The sequence below is a fragment of the Arvicola amphibius genome, chromosome 4, assembly GCF_903992535.2.
Source record: "Arvicola amphibius chromosome 4, mArvAmp1.2, whole genome shotgun sequence".
NCBI classification, from domain to species: domain Eukaryota; kingdom Metazoa; phylum Chordata; class Mammalia; order Rodentia; family Cricetidae; genus Arvicola; species Arvicola amphibius.
Genome location: NC_052050.1, coordinates 1,624,094 through 1,646,377, shown reverse-complemented (window position 1 = coordinate 1,646,377; position 22,284 = coordinate 1,624,094). Strand labels below are relative to the sequence as shown.

The following is a 22,284-nucleotide window of genomic DNA, read 5'->3' as shown; positions in this document are numbered from 1 at the left end:
GCCAGGGCGCGCCCGGCCCGCGGATTAGAGTGGTGTGCGCCCCGGGAGCGCTAATGGGAACTGCTAGTGTAAGACGAGAAAATCCTGTTTCTATATAAAGCCTTGAAGTGTCAGGGCGAGAATGGGTTTGCAGGGGATGCATGCGCTTTAACAAGTGCCTCTGGTATCCTGCTAACGCCGGACTAAGCGTGGCCTGAGTGCGGACCGCGCATCCCGCACCGCGGAACTCGGAGAGGCGCCTCGCTCGGGATTTCGGTGCAGGCGAGTCCGCGCGCTTTGGCTTCAAGAGAAGAGACCCTGAGTTGTCCCGACCAGCCCCGGCACGCGCCCGCGTTGCAGTCCCCTTGTGTTTTCCCTCCCCAGGGTCTGTTCTTGGTAGCGCTGACCCAGTCTCTTGGAGCGAAGCCGTAGCTGGCGGGGTAGTCACTGACCAGCGTGGGTGGAGTTGGGGGAGCCCGAGGAACTGCGCGTGGACCTGCTTGGTCACCCTGGCAGATCGGCTTGCTTTTGTTTACAGTTTATTCTAAACATCAGAAATATTATTTGCTGCTTTTATTTTTCAGTTTGGCAGTAGCAGTTATTATTATTAGCTTGATGAACCATGAATACTAATAAAATTATATCTGCTTTAATGGGATTACAATTAGTGTGTGGATTAAAACGGATGGCAAGAACGGGGCTAAAAGGGAAAATGTTGGAAGGAAAGGCAGTCGAAAAGAAAAAATGCATTTCCTCAGAAAAAAAAAGCTGAAACAAACTTGAAATTGCTTAATTACTAGAGGGCCTCCTGCTTTTACAGCACGAGGTTGTTCTGAGTGAGCAGCCCTGGGCTAGAGTGGCCAGCCTCCTGCAGCGTTAGCCGCACACTGCCTGCTCGCCTTTACTGCAGGAGCTCAGGGAGGCTGTGCTCCCTCTCTGTAGACCGCTTTCTTTCTCCCCCTCTCCGAATATTTTTACTCTTCTAGATTTATAACTGGGAAGAGAAAGGAGAGTATTTGACTGAACAATTGGTGATTTTAAAATATCTTTCGCCTTTCGCCGATAGCCCTGTGTTCATTGTCTGTTCCTGCCACTGCCCTGAGACGCTGCCCACTCTTCTCATGGCCACTGGGGAGTGGAGGGAGGGCTTTGACGTGGTGGTAGCTACAGTGGGGACAAGTGCCCCGCTTCTCTTCCAGCCTCAGCTCCTGACTGGGCAGGCCAGTCAGCAGGATCGGAGAAGAGAGGGGATGCCTCTGCCTTCTTCCCCCGTGTGCATTGCCCTCCAGGTTGGTAGGTCACAGTGCTGCAGAGAGCAGGTTTCCACAGTAGTGCCCAGGCTGGCTGGGACTGTGCCCCCTGGGGCAGCCAGGCCAAGCCTAGTTCCCCATCAGTTCAGGTCACTGCTGCCTCCTGACCCTGCTCGCCCAGCCAGGTCTTGGTCAGCGGCCATTTCCTTCTTCTTGCCCGTTTCCAGACCTAGGTAGTACCCAGTCAGGTGGAAATGTGGCGAAGTGGCCTGGACCTTTGTCTTGCTCATGCTAACTTGGACCACGTGGTTCTTGGACTGCAGGCCACCGAGAGCTGTGAGAAACTGCACCAGGTCCTAGTCTGGGACCCCACACCCTTCCTGCTTCCTCATACACTGGGGGCCCTAGAGGGCTCCCTCTTTTCTTGCTGGAGGGCCCCGTGTCTTCTGCTTCTGAAGGCCCAGTTTCCATCCCTTTGGGGACCAGAGGAACCTATTGTGTTGGAGATCCTGGACTTGGTTGTGATTCGAAGCCTGGCTAGGCTGTGTGGGGCTGGAAGCCTTTTGCAATTGCTAAGTGCCAGGATAGCCAGGATTTCGTATTCGTTTTTAGAATCTCGCTGCATGTATTTTTAAGACGGGAGTTATTCCTGAGATCCCTGTACTTTAGTTTGTGGGTCCTCATTTAGAGAGAAAAAGATGGGGTGAAGAAGTTAAAGAATTTGTCTTTGGATCTTGTGTGTGGATCCTGTGTGCAGATTCCCAAATGGCCACCTCCCCTCTCTGTGGATGGATGGCCTTGGCCCAGGGGCCAAGGCAGCAGTAGTCCAGCCTGCCCCTCCCTGCCCCAACTGCAGAGCTGAAAGCAAAATTGCTGGGGAAGATTCTTCCCCGTGTCTGCGTAGGATGCAGACATCCAGGCTGCAGCCCCCCGGCTCCCCGGGAACAGTGTCCTTGTGTGGTGTGCTCTCCCCACCTGCCTGGTCAGACACCACCGCTCAGACTGGGCTGAGGGTCCCTCCACTGCTGCCCTGCTTCTTTCCCACCTGGTGCTTTCACGGTGTCTGCTTGCAGGACCCTAAGGGGGGGTGTGCGGGCTCCCAGGCGTCTCCCATTGTTTCCCAAAAATGAAAGTGCCGGTAGCTTTCTATCCGAGCTGTAGGGTTTTTGGTAAAGTGCTGTTCCCTTAACCTTGTCACAGGGAGGCACAATTAAAATGTTTGGAACCATTATTTTTAGTGTTAGATTTTAATACAGATGGTCCGGAGGCAAAACTGTGAAATCTCGGGATGGGGGAACACACAGAAAAGGAAAATCCACACGAACTAACCTAGGTTTTCTCCTCGGTCTTACTGCCTGGAGTTGCTTGGGGGGGGGGGGGTCTCTCCTCTCCCCGGGAACCGGTTTAATCAGGAGGCAGCTGCCCCAGGGAGAAACTTGGGAGCTGTGTGCTCGCCTGCCCCTCCCCCCTTCCGGCGGGGTCAGCTCCTGTCCTGTGCTCCTAGAGCCCCCCCCCCCCAGTTTGGGGCTCCACCAAGGGGCTGGTTCACTTCTTGGTGTGAATCTCCTTTTGGACTCTTCTCCACCCCTTTTGGCTTTGGGACGTGATTTAACTTGGCCTGTGCAGCCATGAGCCTTGGCTGCGGGGTGGGGGGTGGGGGATCGAGGCAGGCAGTTTCTGGAGTAAGATGCCAACCTACTTCCTGTTAAAGGCACTTCGGATGACCAGTCATCTCTAATGTAAAATAATGAAATAATCACCCAAACTTTACCTAGCCCTATAGATTAAAAATATATATACATATTCTGGTGAGAAAAGACCCCATCGAGAGTGTCCCTCCCATCACGTGGTTTTTTTTTTTTTGTGTGTGTGTGTGTGTGTAAGAAAAAAATACATTTTCGTAAATACCTCATTAACTGCACCGTGCGAGAGTGTCTCTGCAGCAGTTACCAACATTAAGTAGGTGTGAAAGAGTTACTTTCCGAGCTTCTACCCATCCTGCTCCACAGTGACAGAGCTAGACATCAAAGCTGCCGCCGTGCCCAACGGAGCCACAGGGATCCGGGAATCTGGCGGCTGCATAGACTGGGGTGGCTGTGGCAGCCACGCCCGCTCCACCAAAGCTGTTTTTGGAAAGTGGGTTTTTTCTCAGTGGGGCCCGTGCGGCCACTGAGTCTGATTATTCCTATAGGGGGACACTGAGTGCTCCTTTGGAATATCCAGGTCACGTGAGCAGTAAGGCGAATTGGTGGCCGAGGCAGGAGTGGTACAGACAGCACATCTCCCCCGGAAAACACCGCACCCCCAAACACTCCCCAGTTATTCTTAGAAATCTCCCTCAGCTCCCTGTGAGACAGGGTTCAACAGCCTGCACAGACAGGACAAAAACGCATAGGAGGTTGTTAGAATAACATGGATGAAGCTAAAAATACCCCTCAGAAACACACATAAAAAAGCCAAATCCAACAACAGAACGAGCTAAAAATATTCCAGGCTTTGGCAAAGAGCACAGAGTTAAATAAATTATACAAGAGCCATTCATGGGAGCAAGTTGACTTTCTCTCTTACGGGAACTTGGTTCAAGCTAATAAAAATAATAATTTACTAGCCACTGAGCTTTGCGTGAGTTTAAATTTAATTGGTGGGGCTTCTGGCGTTTGTCACTTCTTGGCGATTAGTGGGCTTGCCCTGGCCTGGGGCAGGGGGAGGGTGTGCTGAGGCCAGGGTCCCAGGCATCGGGGGCTCATACGGAGGCCTAAGGAGGTGGGAGGCTGCTTGGGGTTGTTTCTTCCAGGAAGGCAGAGAAGGAACAAGCAAAGCTTGGCTATTTTAATTTGATAAATGATTGTACACCTTTAAGAGTGTGTTTTAACAATCAAGATACACTCCAGCAAGTTGATAGGATGTTCGCTGTCAACTTACATATGTCATCAGGGCAGGCTGTGAACATAAATCACGTGGGAGCTTCGGGATGCTCACAGCTCTGGGAGGGGAGGCAGCAGGTCGCACCCCAACCCTCAACCCCCCCACCCCCGCCCCGGGTCTGGAGGCCCTAGCCAGAGGAGGAAAGGGATGTGGGAAATGAAGGCTTCTTCCTACTTGTGAGATTTAGTTGGGATCCTCCTCTCTGAGGAGGTCTCCCCTGCTAAAATAAAAGGACCAGGGCTTCTTGTTCAAGAAAAAACTTGTGGAGTTAGGCACGGATTTTTAGGGACTCTGTTTCCCTGGCATTTTAAACTTCCACTCTGAAGTTAGGGTCAGGGTGGCAGCTTGGCTCTCTTTTCTTCCCTAACTCCCCATCCTGCTGACCCTCCTAACTCCCCAAGGACTACATTTCCCAGAATGCCTTTGGTCTCGCTTCCAACTCAGAGCTTGGGACCCTCAGGGTTCCTGTACTGGGAATTCCCAAGCACAGCCGATAAAGTTCAAGCAGCACCACTGGGAATCACAACTTTCCGGCAGGGCAACGGAAGGGAACAATGGTGGTCACCCCAGTGCCTCCTTGCCCTTCTTCCTCTGGGGCCCCTGGAATCCTGCTGTACTCTGAATATAAGTCCCACAGTGGGGTATGCTGCCCTATCCCCTGGATCCCGTGCAGCCGCTTTGATTGTAGAGGTCAAAGTCCCAAGGGTGTTCTTCCCTACCTCCTCACCTCTGCCCCAGCTCAGCCGGCGTCCTCCTTCAGAATTCCATCGGAGGGGCCTGGTGTCCCTGACCAGGTCCTGGCATGGCTGGGAGGTCTCTGCCTAGGCACTCCATGAGGAAATGCCTTTCTGCATTATGGACCAGAATGATTCTGGAGCTTTCCCAAAAGAAACCCAGGACACAGCTGCCTCGGGCACTTTGGCAGGTAGGCCCCTGGAGCTCTGTCCAGAGTTCTTAAGTCCCTGCTCCTGCAGGGGAGGTGGCCTGCCCAGGAGGCAGGAGGCCACCAGGGCCAGGTTGGGTGTGTGTATCTCCTTAGTCTGCAGAGGAGTGAGCGGTGAATCAGCTTCAGAAGTCAAAGCACGCGTGCTCTGCCTCTTTGGCAAATTAGGGGACTCGCTCTGTCCCATGTCCAACCCCTTTGCCTGCCAGGGAACGTCTCCCCTGGGGTTCCTGGTCCCCATTAACCTCTGGGACCTCATTCCCCTCCCCAACAGACATGGTGTAACAAGCAAGAAACAGTCCCAAGCACTGTGCAGCGCCTAGAAAATCACCTCGCAGCCCCGCTGTGCTGGGCAGGAGCAAGGCCTCCAAGGGCCTCCGGCATGGGACGACACTGCGCCTTGGCTCCGACGCTCTGCCTGCTGACGTTTTTATGGGATAATATACCGTTTAGATCACGCAGGCCTATTTGTCAGTGGGCTGCCCCTGTTTGTCGTAATATATAATATCACTGCCTCCTGTGGCCCTGTGAGCAGCTGCCACCACAGGCGTGGGACGTGGGCTCAGGGGAGGGGTGGGTGGGTGCCGAACGAGGGGGCGCCCGGGCCCTGGTTACGAAATCAGCTCCGGGCTCACAGCAGACCTCAGGCTGGTGGAGGGGTGTCTAATGTCCACGCTTGGAGTCATCAAGCTGGTGTTTGTAGGTGGCGGCTGCAGCTGTCTTCATGATTAGGTTCCAGATTCTGTGGGCCAGGAAGCATCTCTTTGATTCTGACCTGGGGGAGTGAACAGGTGGGTCGGCTCCTGTCCCTCTCCTCTCCCCTTTCCCCCCCATCGCCAACAAAGAGTCCAGTGTCTGGTCGGGAAGGCTTTTCGGCTGGCTTGGGGCACTGCTCCTCCTGGGGTTTCGGTAGGCTATGTGCCTGGAACTGGAAATGAGAAGCAAGCAGAGCAGCCCATTCCTCCTACCCCGGGGCAGGGACTGGAGGGCTGAAGAAGAGGATGGGTTTGCCTCCCATCAAGGCTTCTGAACAGCAGGTGGGGAGTCTGCAAGGCAAAGAGTAGCCCGAGGGGGGCTGTGCTTTCTGGGGTGCCATGCCCAAGGAGAAGAATCAACTCTACTAAGTGAGAAATGAACCAGCTGGCTAGGTTGTCATGTAAGAACGGGGCTCTGTTGGACTTTTCCCCACGCCTGTTGGTCCTGTGGTAGACAGCCCCCTCCCCCGCCCCTAGATATCCCTGTCTTCCGCAAGGAGTTCCAGAGGAGGAGCCATGGACTCCCATTCCTAGAGCCAGGCTGGGTCCCTCTGGAAGCAGAGCAGGGCAGGGTGAGGAGGACCGCCCTGTGCGGGAAAGGGGTGGGCTGATGTGAACACCGCGGATACCAGGGTAGGAAACCTAAAGAGTCTAAACTAGGAGGAAGGACACCGTGGTGAAGGAGCTACTCTTTAGGATAGGTGCCCCTTGAGACATGGCAGGTGTGCCCTCTCCCTGAAGCAGAAGCCCGAACTACACACCTGGGCATCACTTTCTAGCTGCCACCGCCCTTGGCCCAGCCAGCAGCCAGTGGGTGAAGCACACGTGACCCACCATATGTACATGTACCGGTCATACCTGCTCACCGTTCTCACCCTTGGGGGCAGCGCTCCCATCCTGGATCCTTGCTCACTTTTGTGCTGGTCCTCTTCCTCCAGGATGTCCTGTATCTCCTGCTCCATCCTTTGATCTCTGCCACTTACGGAGGGAGCCAAGCTCCAGGCACCATGACCCTCTGTGGCTCCAGTCTAGTCCTCTAAATGCGCGAGTGCCGTGGGACCCTCTCTGGGTTCTCCCTGAACCCGGCCTTGCCCTCTTAACTCCTCTCAGAGAGGTGTTCCCCAGTTGTGTTTCCCTGCGTCAGATCCCTGGCCAGTTCCCCAGCGTAGCTGTCTACCTACCCCATGTTTGAAGCTCCCAGGGTTTAGCTCTGCTGTCCCTCTCTCGGGTGTTGCCTCTACCCAAACAGACAATCTCAGCAAAGTCCTTCTGAACAAGGTCTCTCCTGCTCTGTGCCCTTCCAGGCCCTGGTTTCTTTTCTCTTCCCTGTTAGCTCTCATTGTCTCTGTGCTTAGCTGTACCTGGTACAGGAAGGACTCACACTTAGTCTGCCCTGACTCAGCTCCTTGCCCCATCCCTCTCTATGCAGACCGCTCTGTCCCTATGGTGAGCTGGCCCCTAGAGGACCTGCCCTGTGCCCCTGCCCCCCAGGTCCTGCCAGTTCTGTGTAGGGACCAGCTGCTCTGCCCAACCTGTGTTACTATCACCCTAAACCATCAAGTCACCTTGTGGGAAACTTCCTGGAAACCAGTCCCCTTTTTGAGACTTTTTACAACCCTTCAGGTATCCTAAAAATAAACTTTTAATTTCTTTAAATAACCCAAAAATTAAAACTAAATTAAATTACAATATATCTTAGGCTAACCCCGAAAAAGCCTTTATCATTTCTGAACATAAAGTAAACAGAAAAAAAAACTGTACACAGTATGGTTTGACCTTTATAACACAGTGCAGATTTGTGGTAAATAGTAAGAACCATTACTATGGCCAAGTCCAGAGGGCCCTTCAGTAGAGGATGGTCAGGGAATGCACCTTCAGATGTAGAGTAGGAAGTCTTATGATTTAGCCAAACCATTGCCAATGCAAGATTTAGACTTCTTAGGATAGAATGTTTATTAAAACATTTAGCATATGTTCCTTGCTTAATATTTTTATGCAGGTTGCAGTCCTAATTTTATACTTGATATCTGTTTCTAGTGTATATAGTATATATTGGGTTTGGAACTCTCTTATTTAGACAAAATGGGGAGGTGATGGGGAGTCTCTGTCAGCCAATGATCTGACAGGGTTTCTCTGTGGCTTTGGAGACTGTCCTGGAACTAGTTCTGTAGACCAGGCTGGTCTTGAACGCACAGAGATCCGCCTGCCTCTGCCTCCCGAGTGCTGGGATTAAATGCGTGCGCCACCATCGCCCAACTTCAGCCAATGATCTTTAAGAGGTTAAACCAGGTTAGGTGTGACCTTTTAGGTACCTGGAGAAAACCTCTGGCCCACCCAGGCAGGGTTTGTTTGTTCTCTCGTTCTCTCTCTCTCTCTCTCTCTCTCTCTCTCTCTCTCTCTCTCTCTCTCTCTCTCTCTCTCTCTCTCTCTCTCGTTCTTGCTCTGTGTGTGTATGTGTGCTTCCTGCTCTACACAGATGAGGTTGAACTTCTTGCTCCTTTGCATGAGTTTGCCCCTTACAATTTAAAAAAATAACAAAAACCAACACCTTATTGGTATATCTTGGAGTTAGCCTGGGATTCTTTGAACCGCGTCCTTCAGCACAAAGGCAGAGGCTGCAAGGATGGTGGGGGCCCTTGGGACCCTCCCTGGCCAGAGTCCGTCTTCTGCAGAGCGGGTCTGACCCCTGTCCTAGCCCACCCTGTAGTGCCTCCTTCCTCTGCCTTCTTGGAGATTCCTTGTGCATTCCCGCCTTGCCGTGAACGCGCCTCTATATATCCATTAGTTCTTTCAGGATAGTTAACAAACGGCATCAAATTATCCTCTGTGTCCGAAGCTTCAGACAGCCAATGTTTATTATTTTGGGTTCCGTGGGTTGGGAATCTGGGGCATGGGTGGACTGAACTGCAGGCATCTCACCAGTTCGTGTCCCTGGGGCCAGCAGCATCGTTTAGCCTGGCAGCAGCTTTACTCAGACAAAGGAGAGGAAAGGGCAAGTGGGGTGGAACCCACAGTCTCTACGCGCTCCCCCAGAGGTGATGGCCTCTGGCTTCTATGGCGTTCTAGACCTAGTCCACCTGAGGTCCTAACTGCTTGTGTGTGTGCCGGGAGGGGACACCAAAGGGTACGTGCCAGGGCGCTGGAGGCTATCCTGGTAACCCCCACAGCTGTAACAGACCCCCTGCACCCTTCCCTCCCTGGTCTCTGAATACTGGCTGGCACTTGATTCCTTCAGATCCAAGCCTCATCCCCACTGGAGTCTTTCTGCCTCTCAGTCTTGTTCCTGTCGGTGTCCAGCTCAGCCCCTCGGTATCCAAAAGCTGACTCCACCATCCCTTGCCCCGCTCCTCTCTCCTGGCTTCTCCTTCAGATGCCCCCATCATGGCTGTAGATGCCACTGTGAGCTGTACCCGCTCTGCAGAGCCCCCTTTCCCAGTCTGCATTTGCTGCATACCACAGACCCAGCAGCCTGAGCCCCGAGGGAAGCCTGCTCCCCGGCTGTGCTGCTACCTAGGGGTTCCTGTAGGTTTGTTTTTTTTTTTTTTTTTTTTTTTTTTTTTTTTTTTGGTTTTTCGAGACAGGGTTTCTCTGTGGCTTTGGAGCCTGTCCTGGAACTAGCTCTTGTAGACCAGGCTGGTCTCGAACTCACAGAGATCCGCCTGCCTCTGCCTCCCGAGTGCTGGGATTAAAGGCGTGCGCCACCACCGCCCGGCTTCCTGTAGGTTTGTATGAGACAGGGCCGGAGCTGCAGGTCAGAGCACGGGGGCTGTTCATGGCTTCCTCAGATTGCAGGCTGGGCTAAGATGAGGGGGAGATGACACTGGAGCCACAAAGGCTCTCATGAATGAGCACGAGAACGCTAATGAATGAGCCGGGGTAGAATTTATTTCTCTGCACAGCGCACAGGTCTCCTTCTGTGGCCTGGATAGCAACAGTTTGTGTCCTCTGACCTGGACAGTGTTTCCCCAGCCTTCCGTTTTCCAGCTGGCACCCAGGTGGGGTCAGTGTGCTGGGACCACCTTGGTGCTTACCCATCCAGGCTCCAGCGAAGGCCCTAACCAGACCCTACCTTAGTCTAGACCCTCACCTCCCAATAGTAGGCAGCTGATCCTGTGTCTGGTGCCAGGACAAGCGAATCTGAGCAGCTCTGTGCATCTACAGGTCGATCATGTCAGGCTCTTCCTCCAAGGCTGTTGGGGAACACCTTCAAGAACCATGCCAAGGGTCGTCTGTGCCTTCAGACTCTAAGTAGACAGGGTAAAAATCAGTTGGTGCCTTACTACCCCTGCCCTGAGATCAGGACCTGCCCAGCATAGCGGGGACTTCAGTGAGGTCATTCCCTTTCCCGCCACATGCCACATACGCACCAAGGAGGGAATTCCTCCTGCTGTGACCCCTGACCCCACGACTTGTGTGACCTGTGGCCCAGTCTGCTTTAGTGAGTTAAGGATGGGAGTGTAGGTAAATGACCAACCTTTCTACTGGATCTTCTCCTAATGGGGTCCATAGAGTCCCCTTTAGGCTGGCCTCCTCGGGTAACTGGCTCCATTCTGAGCCACTCTGTGCAGTGGGTATGACTTTTTCTGTCCCAGAAACTCCCTCACTCGGCTCACCAGAGTCCTAAGAAGTCACCATATTTCTGCCTTGGGGTTGAAGTTTGCTTTTTGCTCACAATGAGTGCCCTTAGGACTAAAGCCGCGTCTCCTTTCCATGCTGAAGGGAGCAGGCACGGTCTGCCACCGTAGCACTGCAGAGGGGAAGAACGGGTGAGGATATCCCCTTCTCCTGCGGCGGGAAAGGTGGAAACAGGGCACAGCCTGAGTCCTGTGGTCCTTAGCGTCACCGTGTGGCCTTGGACGTCCTGATCTCTGTGATTCCACGTGGAAGCCACTACTGGATACCTCTGTGCCTCTGAAAGGGGTATGGACTTGCAGACGAGACTCAGTGTCCTGGGGGCTGAGAGTCCCCACCTCTGCTCAGCAGCTGGCACAGTGATGCAGTCTTGCTGAAAAGTGGCCCTCATTGCGCTCTGATTGGGTTTCCAGACCCCTCTGTCACACTCTGAGCCTATCAAGACCCAGAAGCCTTTAAGGGCTTCCGGCTGCACAGCCCAGTCTCTCTCCTGCCACTCCATGTTTTCTGGGCTCTCAGTCCTTCCCTCTCCCACCCTGTCAGGTGTGGAAGTACCTGAGGCTGGGAGGTCTTTCTGGTAGCCAGGACCTACCTCTAGGAGAGAGTGCCAGGGTTGAGTCGGGCAGTTACTTCCCTGTTTTCCCTGACGAGAATTCCTGCTCTCCAGAGCTGAAGGCAGCTAGCTGTGTTGTGTGCGTCTTTCCCAGACCTTTCCTCCTCCTTTCTTTTCTCTTTTTTGTTTGTTTTGTTTTGTTTTTGTTTTTCGAGACAAGGTTTTTCTGTGTAGTTTTGAAGCCTGTCCTGGAACTCGCTCTGTAGACCAAGCTGGCCTCGAACTCACAGAGATCCATCTGCCTCTGCTTCCCGAATGCTAGGATTAAAGGCGCCCACCACCACCGCCCAGCTTCCTCTTCCTTTCTTAGGCTAAGACTGGAGATCTCTGCCCCAGGTTAGCCCAGATGTGATGCCTGGCACCGGATCAAGAGACAGGTGCCAACTCAGCCCCTTGGAAAAGAGTGTCCCCTGCTGTGCTGAGGAATTCCAGGGAGGAGCCTTCTCTGGGAAGTAGTCCCTGGGGATCTTCAGCCTTGAGAATTTGAGTTTGGGAGGGCCACCATTAGTTCCCTCTGAAAGAGAACACAGGGTGAGTCTCAGAGTGGTTGGGGTCCGTCATACGTGAGACGATTGTCTGGGAGATGACAATCTTCTGTCACTGGCAGCAGGGACCAAGGATGCCCATGGCCCCGCAGCATACTTGCAGAGAATACAGTGTCCCTTGGGCCGCCAGGTTACTACGGCTATGCCAAGCCATGCTGGGATCCATGCCCTGGGTGCCTTTCTTCCCAGATATCAGGATAGCTGGTTCCTATGGCCAGCTGTAATTTTCCCAGCCCAGTGTGGCAGCTGACCCAGGGCCAGAGGCAATGGCCACCATGTATATGTCTGCTGTCCTGCCTACTTAAGCCCTTTGATACAGGCCAGCGTCTGCCCTGCCTACGTGTGAGGTATCCAGAGGTGCCCACCCCATGCACCTGAGTCTTGCTAGGTGTTACAGCATAGGTCCTTGGGTCCTCTAGGAAATACAAGCTAGCCCAAGCTCTCAACCTTAATAGCTTGCCTCGGGGCACCATGGGAAGCTGTCTGAGGGACATGACTGGCCCTTCCTCCCCTCTAGCAGATGTGGTACTTCCCAATTCTCAGACCACCAGTGTCGGCCAGGCAAGGAATCCTGCAATTCATTTCTTTTTTACTTTTTTTTTTTTTTTTTTTTTTTTTTTTTTTTTTAGTTCTGGATGCTTTTTTTTTTTTAAATTATTTATTTAGTTTACAATATTCTGTCTGTGTGTATGCCTGCAGGCCAGAAAGAGGTCACCAGACCCCATTACAGATGGTTGTGAGCCACCATGTGGTTGCTGGGAATTGAACTCAGGACCTTTGGAAGAGCAGGCAATGCTCTTAACCTCTGAGCCATCTCTCCAGCCCCAATTCATTTCTTTGTGAAGGGGGCGTGGGAGTTTGCACTCAAGCAAGAAGTCAGTCTGTCCAGTTCTGAGCGTCCTGTGCAGCAAAGAGGCTCAGGCTAAGAAAGCCTCAGCATGGATGCCTGCTGCTGCAGGGCCAGGCCTGGGTAGATGTCTAATGGAGGTAGCCTCTGGGTGCGGGAGACGGTGGGGGGAGAGGTACTGGGAAATACAGAGCACTGGCCCAGGGAACATCCAGTAGCCCTTTGTCCCTGCAGTGCGGTGGGTCTGGGGTTGTGGCTATCCACAGAGTGCTAGGCCCCGACCACAAGGACTGAAGGCTCGCACCTCCAGGCAACCAGATGATATGGGTGAGCATGGACGGAGCCACGAAAGTGGGGTCACACGGAAGGATAGGAAGCTGTCTCTAGCAGCTGTAACCTCCACCTTCCCCCACATCCTTAGCCTCTCAGGGTGTCTTGTCCCAGGAATATCAACTCCGTGCAGTCCACGTCGTCCCTGTGGGTCTTGGATGGGACAGAGGGGTCACACACAGAGAGCACTGGTCCACTCGTCAGGAGGGGAAGCCCAGCCAGCCCGGTGAAGTCAGTCACTTAGAAAACGTGAGCATTCTCCTCGTGGAAGTTCATCCTGCCGGTAGCACGACCACAGAGAGTCTGTGTCCCCGGTCAGGTGTCCTTTGTCCTCTGCCTGACCACGGTTGAAACAGGCTATGTTCAACAACGTCTTCATCCTCAAGGGTTACAGACATGGGTGAGAGGCTAGGTACAGGAGAACAGGGTGGGTGCCCACAGCTGGATCGGAGCTTCCTGTCTTGGTGGGGTCCCTGCTTCGCCGAGAAGAGACCCAAGCATGTGTATGCGTTTGTAGGTCCGTAAGAGTCTATGTGTAAATGTGATTGTGTGAATGTACGCTCTGAACATGGATGCATATGTATGTATAGCTTTATATGTGAGCATACATGAGTGTGAGGTTCTGGTAAACTACACTGGGGTGGCCTTTCTTTGTGTGGCTAGCCTATTTCAAGGCAGTGGGAAGGGAAGTGCCTGCGTTGGTGGGTGAAGCTGTCCAAGCTGGGGTGTGTGGCTCACAGGAGTGGTGCTGAGCAGTCCTGGTCACTTCCTCACACCCATAGGGCTCATCTCGGCACCCTTAGGAGAGTCCTGGGCATCTGGGAGAGATCCTGGATACCTAGCTACCCAGGGAGGGAGGGGAGACCGAAGAGAAGGTGTGCCCCTTCCCCCTACTGCAGCCCCACCCCCTCCTGCCTGTCCTGGGACACTGAATCACTCTGGGAAGAAGTCCAGCCCCCCCCCCCCAGTGGGGAGCCTTGGCCACCCCGCCTCCTGTCCTAGCCAAAGGGCTAAATTTACTCTTTTAATAAGAACCAGACTTATATCCGATTTTCCTTTTCTTTTATTAGTTCTGGGCTGTCGGCTGGGCCTGTCCCTTGTCATCATTGCCTCCCGGCCTTTTCCATGGTTGCCCAGTTGAGTGGCTCAGCAACCACAGCGCTTTCCTATTATGGCCTGAGAGTGGCTTCCTTTGGGACTTCCGGAAGGTTCTCTGGGTCTGACTGAGGGGCTTCCCGGGTGAGGTGATTATTCCCAGGCCACCCCCATGTCCCCAGGATGGGCCAAGCCCAACGCCCACTGCTCAGCATTCTTGGCCTCCCCGTTAGCCCCCGCCCCAGGCTGTGGTTCCAGGACCTTCCACCCGGCCTCCTTCCTCCTCTTTTCTTTTGTTCTCCTTTCTGGGCCTGTCTTAGCCTCTCCTCTGCCAGCCACCTTCATGGAGCTGGCTTTTGTGGGATCTGTGGAGACCAGGTGTCCTCAGCCCCTCCCAGGGCTTTGGGGGCAGAAGGGGAGAATGCTGAGTCACGGGCCGACACCTGCTAGCAGCAGCCCTGAAGATTTAGGAAACTTGCCCGAGCTTACGATGGTGCCTGCTAGCAAGGGGGTCTGAGATTGGAATCTGAGGAAAGCTGGATCTTGCTCCCCGAGGAGCTGTGGGGATGGTCTGCCAAAGTGCTTCTAATTCCCAAGCCACTTTCAGGTCTGGGATTTTCCTACCTGAAGAGACGTACCTGGAAGGCTGCATTCCTGTGTCGGAGATCTTTTTTTTTTTTTTTTTTGGTTTTTCGAGACAGGGTTTCCCTGTAGTTTCTAGAGCCTGTCCTGGAACTAGCTCTTGTAGACCAGGCTGGCCTCGAACTCAGAGATCCGCCTGCCTCTGCCTCCCGAGTGCTGGGATTAAAGGCGTGCGCCACCACTGCCTGTGTCAGAGATCTTGGTCTTCTGGGGCTGACTTCCTCCTACAGCCAGCTTGGATGTGGCTCTACACCAGGGGAGGCAGTGGGCAGACTCAGCAGGGTCCACCCAGGCCAGTCAGCATGAGTCTGGTAGAGACCCAACACTTGGGAAATAGCTTTTTGGAGAATGTGTATAGTCTGTATGTCCTTGTGTAAGGCTCGTATGCAGCCACGGGTGCACGCTCACAGTCACAAGCTGTAGATGTGCATGCACAGTCGGCGCTTGTCACACACCAGGGGACACGATACACGCCCTGAGAGTGCTTGCATAAGGTCCCATCCCACCTCCATCATGTGTGTGGCTCACACTCCCCACATCTTCAGGTGCTGGAGTGGATGGAAATACCCACAGACCAGTGCACACCGAGGACGCCTCTACACCTTGGTTTGGGGAGGAGTCTCAGAATTCCTTCTCTATCCGGGCCTGGCATCCCCACTCTTAGCCCCTCCCCCTCCACGGGGCAGTAGAGGGATAGATAAACGATAGATAGATATCATTCAGCTTCCAGGCAGGCTAGACTGAAGCCTTTTCTTCTGATCCTCGGTCTAGGCGGAAAACCCTGTGTGGAAGGTCTGTTCTCCCTAGGGTTTCTGGAATGAGAGGAATGTGGGGTGGGGCAGGAGGGCTGTCTCTTCCTCCGCAGCTCCCTCTGGGGCAGGCTCAGTGTGAGTGGAGAGCCTCTCTTCCCATCAGCTGCCCCAGGATGCTCATCTTTCCAGAATCTGCCACTTTTGGTGTCTCCCAGGGAGACCAAAGACTAGTTGGTGGACCCGATGCCTCCATTGTCTGGTTAGCTCTACAGGGGACCCAGGGAGGCAGAACAAGAAGCTGAGGGTAGAGGGGAGTCTGAATGGGTGTGAGCAGGAGGGTGGGATCTTGGCACAGGCAGTGGGTGCAGCCGCCAGACACAGAGCCAGGGAGGCCCATGCCAGCAGCCAGTCAGCTGGGCTTCCGGAAGCAACAGGAGTGCCTAGAGCCTGGGAAGGGACTTGCTTCTCTGGAGCTGCCGCTGCCGTCTCAGTGAGCTGTGGTTTTGTTTTTTACAACCCATTTCACAGTTTCCAGAAGCAGGGGACTCCGTCTCAGTGGCATGCTTAACTCAAAACAAACGCTCGTTCCCCAAAGCGCTGCTTCCGCCTGTCCCCCTGGCTCAGGATGGGATTGGCCAGAGAGCCGGTGCACAAGCAATGGCTAGCTAGCACCTGGCCCTCCAGCCACCCAGGACTGGGCTCTGGTGGGCCACACCCTCGGGGGATCTTTGGCACAGTGTCAGGCAGCCAGTCAGACCCATAAGGGTTTGTTCTCCAGGCCTCTTAGCTGACACCTTTTCCAGGTGGTATTCAGGCTGTCCGCACTCCCGGGTTGTCCGATGACATCACGTCTGTGGACTGTCTTGGCCACAGTGCATACGTAGGTACGCAACTCGTCTGCCGTGAGTTGTGTCCAGTCATGTAGGCCACATTTGCCTCCCGGGCAGTGCAGGTTGTTGCTACCCCTGTGGACCACATAGTGGCCTCAGTGGTCACAGAGATCTCCAGGTACTCTGGTTTTATTCTGTTGCTGTAATTAAGCAATCTGGCCCAAAACAACCTTACCGTTTGGCTTATTTGTCTTATCCTTCCAGATCATGGTCCATATTTGAGGAGAGTTAGACCAGGAACTCAGGCAACAGCTTGATGAAGATACCACGGAAGGAGGCTGTTTACTAGTTCATTCTCTGACTCTCTTAGTGGCTCATGGTTAGCAACACACACACACACACACACACACACACGACCATGTGCCCAGTGAATGATGCTGCCCAGACTGCTGGGCCCTCCTACATCAATCAATAAGCTAAGTCTCCATAGACATACCCACAGGCCAACCTGATCTAGGCAATTCCACAACTGAGGGCTTCTCAGATTGTTGACAGCTAAGGCTGACCAGGGTGTCCCTGGACTGCAGCTTCTGTAGCCCCAAGTGCCAGGTTGAAGGGGCTGTGCTGCTGCTGCTGCTGGTCAACCCTCCAAGGATCCCCGACAAGCCCAGCGATTCCCACTCTCTTGCTCATCACAGAGGGTATAGCGTCTTCCCAGAAAGGGGTCTGAAAACTGCTGTGCCAAGGGTGCCTGACAGACCTTTCTCTCTGTTCTGCCTAGCCACCGCTTCCCCAGCCCTCCTGCCGCTAGCCCCACAGTAGCCACCGTCCAGGTGTGGCCCATGTTCCCATGCAGGTCACCAGCTTTGGCACAGGGACAGACTAACCTCCCACGGACGGGGCCAGGCCTTCTGTGTTCATTGCCTGAGGTGGGTCAAGTCGGCCCTCTGGCATGCTGGCTTCCAGAATGTTTTTCTCAGCCAGCCAGCCAGGCATTCAAGCCAGGCCTTCGTGGTGTCCTGGGCAGAGCTGAGGTGTCCCTGGAGCTGAGACCACAACCTGCCTCACATCCAGAATTGCAGGCCAGTAGAGCAGCTGGTAGGGTCTGGAGCACACAGCATGGAGGTGCCACCGCCACCTCACACATCACCGATCTTTTCTGGGAACATGTCAGTGGTGGGCTTGTCTTGTACCTCAGATGGGGGAGTGGACGGTCGGTGGCATTGTTCTGCAGACCTTTTTGGGCTGTGGTCATCTGGGACTGACAATGGTGGGTAGAGCGTGTTCTGTTCTGTAAGACCTGGGACCAGTGTGGTTGGCGTGAAGACCTAAGCATGGTTGAAGAAGCCCCACACTGGCTGTCAGGATCCCCTCTGGGTCTCCCCACTGTACCAGGCTCTCCCCCATGTCCTCCCTAGGCTGGTAACCACAGCACTCATAGACAAGGAACTTTGCCAAGAGGAAAGGGCCTTCAGCCTAGTTCCCGGCTGGACTTGGCCTGAGGCAGCGGCCCTGGCCAGGGCCCAAGCTGAACTGGGCTCCCAGGCAGCCATTGCACCAGCCCTGTCTGGGGTTGGCTCCTGGTCAGCAGGCAGAGCTTAGAAGGTGACTGCCAGGTCCGCCCTGGGCTCTGCTTGCCTGGCCCAGTGCCACCACCCCGGTTCTCAAAGGTGTAGGGGACAATAGGGACCCAGATCCCTGGTCCTGAGGTTGGTTTTTTTTTTTTTTTTTCGGATCCCCTAGAAGCCAGGCAGGCTGAGCAAACCTCAAGGAGCAGCAATACCTCTCTACCCGCCGACAGTTGCTGCCCACCCGGAGGCTGTCCACCTGGCAAGGCCTATGGGATCTCCTGCAGGCTCCCCAGCAGGGCCAGCATGGCAAGAGAAACCCACTCTTTCAAAGTCAGAGTCACCGTCACTATCATGTGTGGCCCATGTTGGGTCTCCTGAGCCATCCCGAACTATGGAAGGGAATGAAGTCCCCTGAGCCCGCCAGTGTTCCAGAAAGTTGGCTACCCCATAGAAGCACTCATGGCAGTGACCCCAGGGCCAGGAATCTCTGCTGCCTTTACTATGTGGACAGGAGATGTGGCCGGTGCGGTGAGGTATCTGTGCTGGGCCCTTTACTTCTCAACATGGAAGGGAGGGAGTGAAGACACCCCCCTCCAGGAACAGCTCGAAACCCACAGGAAGTGACCTGTCCCAGAGGGTCCAGAGGGGAAAGGCCATGACCTGTCCCAAACCCCCAGTCTCACAGGCCCTGCAGGCAGCAGCCCCTGCTCTAATGGGCTTAGCGGAAGAAGCTATAAAGGAGCACCCCCTAAAAGGCTCCCAAGTCAGAAAACAGGCCAGTGTGGGATGACGAGGGCCCCGGTCTGGAAGAGCTTTGCATAGGACTGCCAACCTCTCACTGGGCAGCCCCTGCCCTTAATGTAGCTAGGGTAGGGGACTGTCCCTCAGGCCTCCAGTCAGAAGGACCCTCTTCTGGGACAGTATGGGAACTGAGTGTCAACTGTGGACCCTCTCAGGGTCAGGATTGATCTCCCAGGTTGAAGCATGTTGACCTGACTTGGGGGCCCAGTGCTCAGACACCCCGCTAGGCTGTGAGCCATTGGTCCCTCTCCCTGCCAGGAGACCGAGGGAGCTGTTGCCATGGGCCCTGAGGGACACTGAGCTGAGGGTCAGTGCCACCTTGTCCACTGTGGTGGGAGAGAGCTCAAGGTGCACTATTCCCAAGATCCCGGAGAAATTGCCTTTGCAGACCCAGCTTTTGGACGCCAAGGCTTCCCATGTCCTAGGGAGGAAAGGGTGGGCGGTGCTTCCCCAGGAGGGAGTGGGGTGGGAGGAGTAGAGAGGCCTGGGGAACTTGGGGCCAGGCTGGGCGGGGCAGAAAGTTGCAGCTGGAGCAGCCACACTCAGCCCACAAGCATGGCCCCCCAGAGTCCCTGGAGCAGGGCAAGGAGGCCAGCACTTCCCTTCCCAGCCTGGAGTCCCCTCCCCTGGCGTGGACACGCCTGTGGTCTGGACTGGGTCCCCTGGCAATCCCAGCCATGTGGTCTTGTCCGGGAAGTCCCTGGCTCTTGGGCACCTTTGACATGTTTTTTGTGGGCTTGGCTAAAGCAGAGGACCCCTTTAAGGTCACAGACCCTTCCTCTGGCCACGTCCCCACCACCATGCACTGTCCCTTCCCACCAGGAAGCGAAGAAGCCGCTTTCCAACCACTAGGGCTGGGAGCTAGTAGAGCTCGGTATAGATGCCAGGGTCCCACGGGGGCAGTCCCCTCCTCTAGCCTGACTGCTTCTCTGCTGAGTCACCCTGTGTTTGGGAAGTTCCCAGGGCCAAGCCAGGCGAGATGAGGCATCACCAATTCACCAAATTCCCTTGCCTCCTGGGCGGGAAGCTACTTCTGTGACTAACCTTGGGCCGGCCAGGCTCCACCTAACCGCTCCACCCTGGTATGACCATGGCCTCGGCTTCCTGCCCAGGGACAGAGGTGGCAAGGTACCAGGGCACCATGCTGGGGTAAAGGGCCAGCAGTGCAGCCCAGACCACCCACTGAGCAGCCCTGTGTGCAGACACTTTCTGTACACGTATGTTGTGTGCGGACAAGAGCTGGTAGCTATGACAACCAGGGAGACTTACTTGGCCTGGCCCTGACTGCTGGACTCTGGCAGAGAGGGTGCAGAGAACATGAAAGCCACCAGTGGAGGATGTCGCAGGCTGGTGGGCAGGAGAAGAGGGTACACAGGCCACGGAGGCTGGCTGGGGCCAGAGGCAGCTCACCATCTACTGTATTCCCAGGCCACTGACGGAAATGCTGGCCCAGCCCACGAAACCTGGGACTCTCAGTATCTGAGCCTCGAATGATTGACTGTCTTCTGCTCAATGGAAGCTCCATCAGGGCTTGATCCTCAGCAACCCAGAGGACCTAAAGAGCTGCTCCGTGTAGTTCTGTGTCTCCTTCCTGTCTGTCTTCCTTCCTCATCTGGCACTGCCACCCACCCACCCCTGTCCTGGTCTGACTGGTAGCTAAGTGGCCTGTGGAAAAGGAGAAAGGCCCATTTCTCCCACACCGCCCAGAGAGGCCGGGACCGCTGCTCCTACAGCAGCAGCCCACGCACAGCCTCTGGCTGGGGCCGTGCTGGTTCTAGGTGCTTCACCTGGGCGCCCCCTCGGTGAGGCATGGGCACAGCTTACTGACAAGTCCATTGGCATCAGAGAGGCCTTCAGGTGGCACTGTCATGCCTGGAGCTGTGCTAATGAAAAGGCCCGTGGGGAACTTGTCCGCCGTGGATCCTAAACGTGCTTTTGGCATTATACTGAGGACCTAGTTGGTGGTGATGGTGTTTATAGAGGGTGAGATGGTTGTTGCGGTGGTGGTGACTAGGTGATACAGCTGTTGGTGGCGATGGTGGTGGTAATGCAGGTGTTCCTAGCTGGTGATACGGTTGTTAATGGTGGTGACGGTCGTGCTCTGTTTGGGTGATGCGGGTGGTGCTGGTGCCAAGGACACGATGGTCACCAAATTACGTGGACGGTAGTGGTACGGGGGTGATACGGGTGGTGACTTGATGGCGGTGTGGATTTTGGTGGTGTAATGAGGGGTAATATGAATGGTGGTGTGGGATGGGAGTAATGGTTGCCAGTGGTGGTGTGGTCGGTGCTGGTGGTGGTGTGGATGGTAGGGGTGGTGGGGGTGGTGGCGGTGATGGTGTGGTTGTTGTTGTTGGTGGTGTGGTTGTTGTTGTTGGTGTGGTTGGTGTGGTTGTTGGTGGTGTGGTTGTTATTGGTGTGGTTGGTGTGGTTGTTGGTGGGGGTGGGGGTGATGATGGTGGTGGGGTTGATGGTGTGGTTGTTGTTGGTGTGGTTGTTGGGGGTGTGGTTGGGGGTGGGGGTAGGGGTGATGATGGTGGTGGGGTTGATAGTGTGGTTGTTGTTGGTGGTGGTGGTGTGGTCAGTGGTGGTGGTGCAGATGGTGATGTGGTTTTGAAGTAGGAGGGTTTTATTCCTAAAACACCGGAGGCTCCAGACACTGAGTGTGATTTCAAGTACTTGTGGGCAGCTTCCCCTGCCGTGGGGCTCTGTGGGAGCTAGGTACCTGCTAGGCACCCTGGAGGAGGGCTTTGGGGCGTGGGCGCTGCTTATGCGGAGCCGTGGGGGTACCACAGACTCACCCTTGTCCTGTGTCCACAGCCAGCAGCCGTCTGATGGGAAATCCCCCAGCCTCCTCTTTCATGGGCAGCTTCCTCACCAGCAGCCTGGGATCCGCAGCTTCTGCACACCCCAGTGGCCCTGCATCCTCTCCCTCTGAGCCAGCCTACCGAGGATCCCACCCCGCCACCTCCCAGATCTGGTTCTCCCACTCCCACGAAGGTAAGTTGCTGACTATACCCCAGGGCTTGTGGACCCACTGGTGAAAGTCTTGCTGGCATGCTCTGCCTGGAGTGCTAGGGGCAGGAGGGCTGCCTCCCTGCTGAGGAAGTCTCTCAAGGGAGGTGGTAATTGGTTGGAAATCGGGTGGCCCCAGTAGGCACTGGCTCTGGCCAGATGTGTGCTCCAGATGGTGGGCAGGGAGGATTCCGGGGAACTAAGGAAATATGGAATGCAGCTGGGCCAGCCGGACGGGGCTGTGCCCTCCACTGTGGGCTGCCCCCCACCTCCCCAGACTCAAGCAGGCATGGGTTCCAGATGTGTCAGCTGGGAGGGGGAGGCAGGGAGTGCTGTCAGCAGGCAGAGACCATCATTGCTCCCACCCCCCATGCCAGTCCTGCCCATGGCAGAGCTCCTCCCAGGCCACCACCCTTGCGCTTGGCTCACTTTGGTGCCGCAGAAGTACCTGTTACTCTCAAGCATCATGGAACAGGATGGCTTCTAGAACCTCGCCTAGCCTCTCCCAGGCTAGGTTGTACCTTGTCTAGGTGTCTGAGATTTGCTTTGCACTTTGGTTTTGTAACTTGGGAGGTGGCCCTGGGTCCCCAGCATCCCTGGCCTAGTCATTGCTCGCGCTCACTTTGATTGTACATCCCCCGTGGCACAGGAAGGGTTAACCCCCCCCCCCCCTCCCTGGCTGGCACGCGGGAGGTAATTGCAGTTGGCAGCGGGCACACAGAGCTCTCACTCCTGGCACCAGGCACTGCCGTAACTCAA

The 22,284-nt window shown here is 55.0% G+C and overlaps 1 protein-coding gene across 1 annotated transcript in view; it reads left to right on the top strand.

The window, feature by feature from the left end:
• Bahcc1 (BAH domain and coiled-coil containing 1) overlaps positions 1-22,284 on the top strand; it is a 54,682-nt gene that overhangs the window by 581 nt on the left and 31,817 nt on the right. The window contains exon 2 of the mRNA XM_038328163.1: positions 21,331-21,510. Coding sequence (XP_038184091.1) covers positions 21,331-21,510 — 180 coding nt within the window. The remainder of the gene's footprint in view (positions 1-21,330; positions 21,511-22,284) is intronic.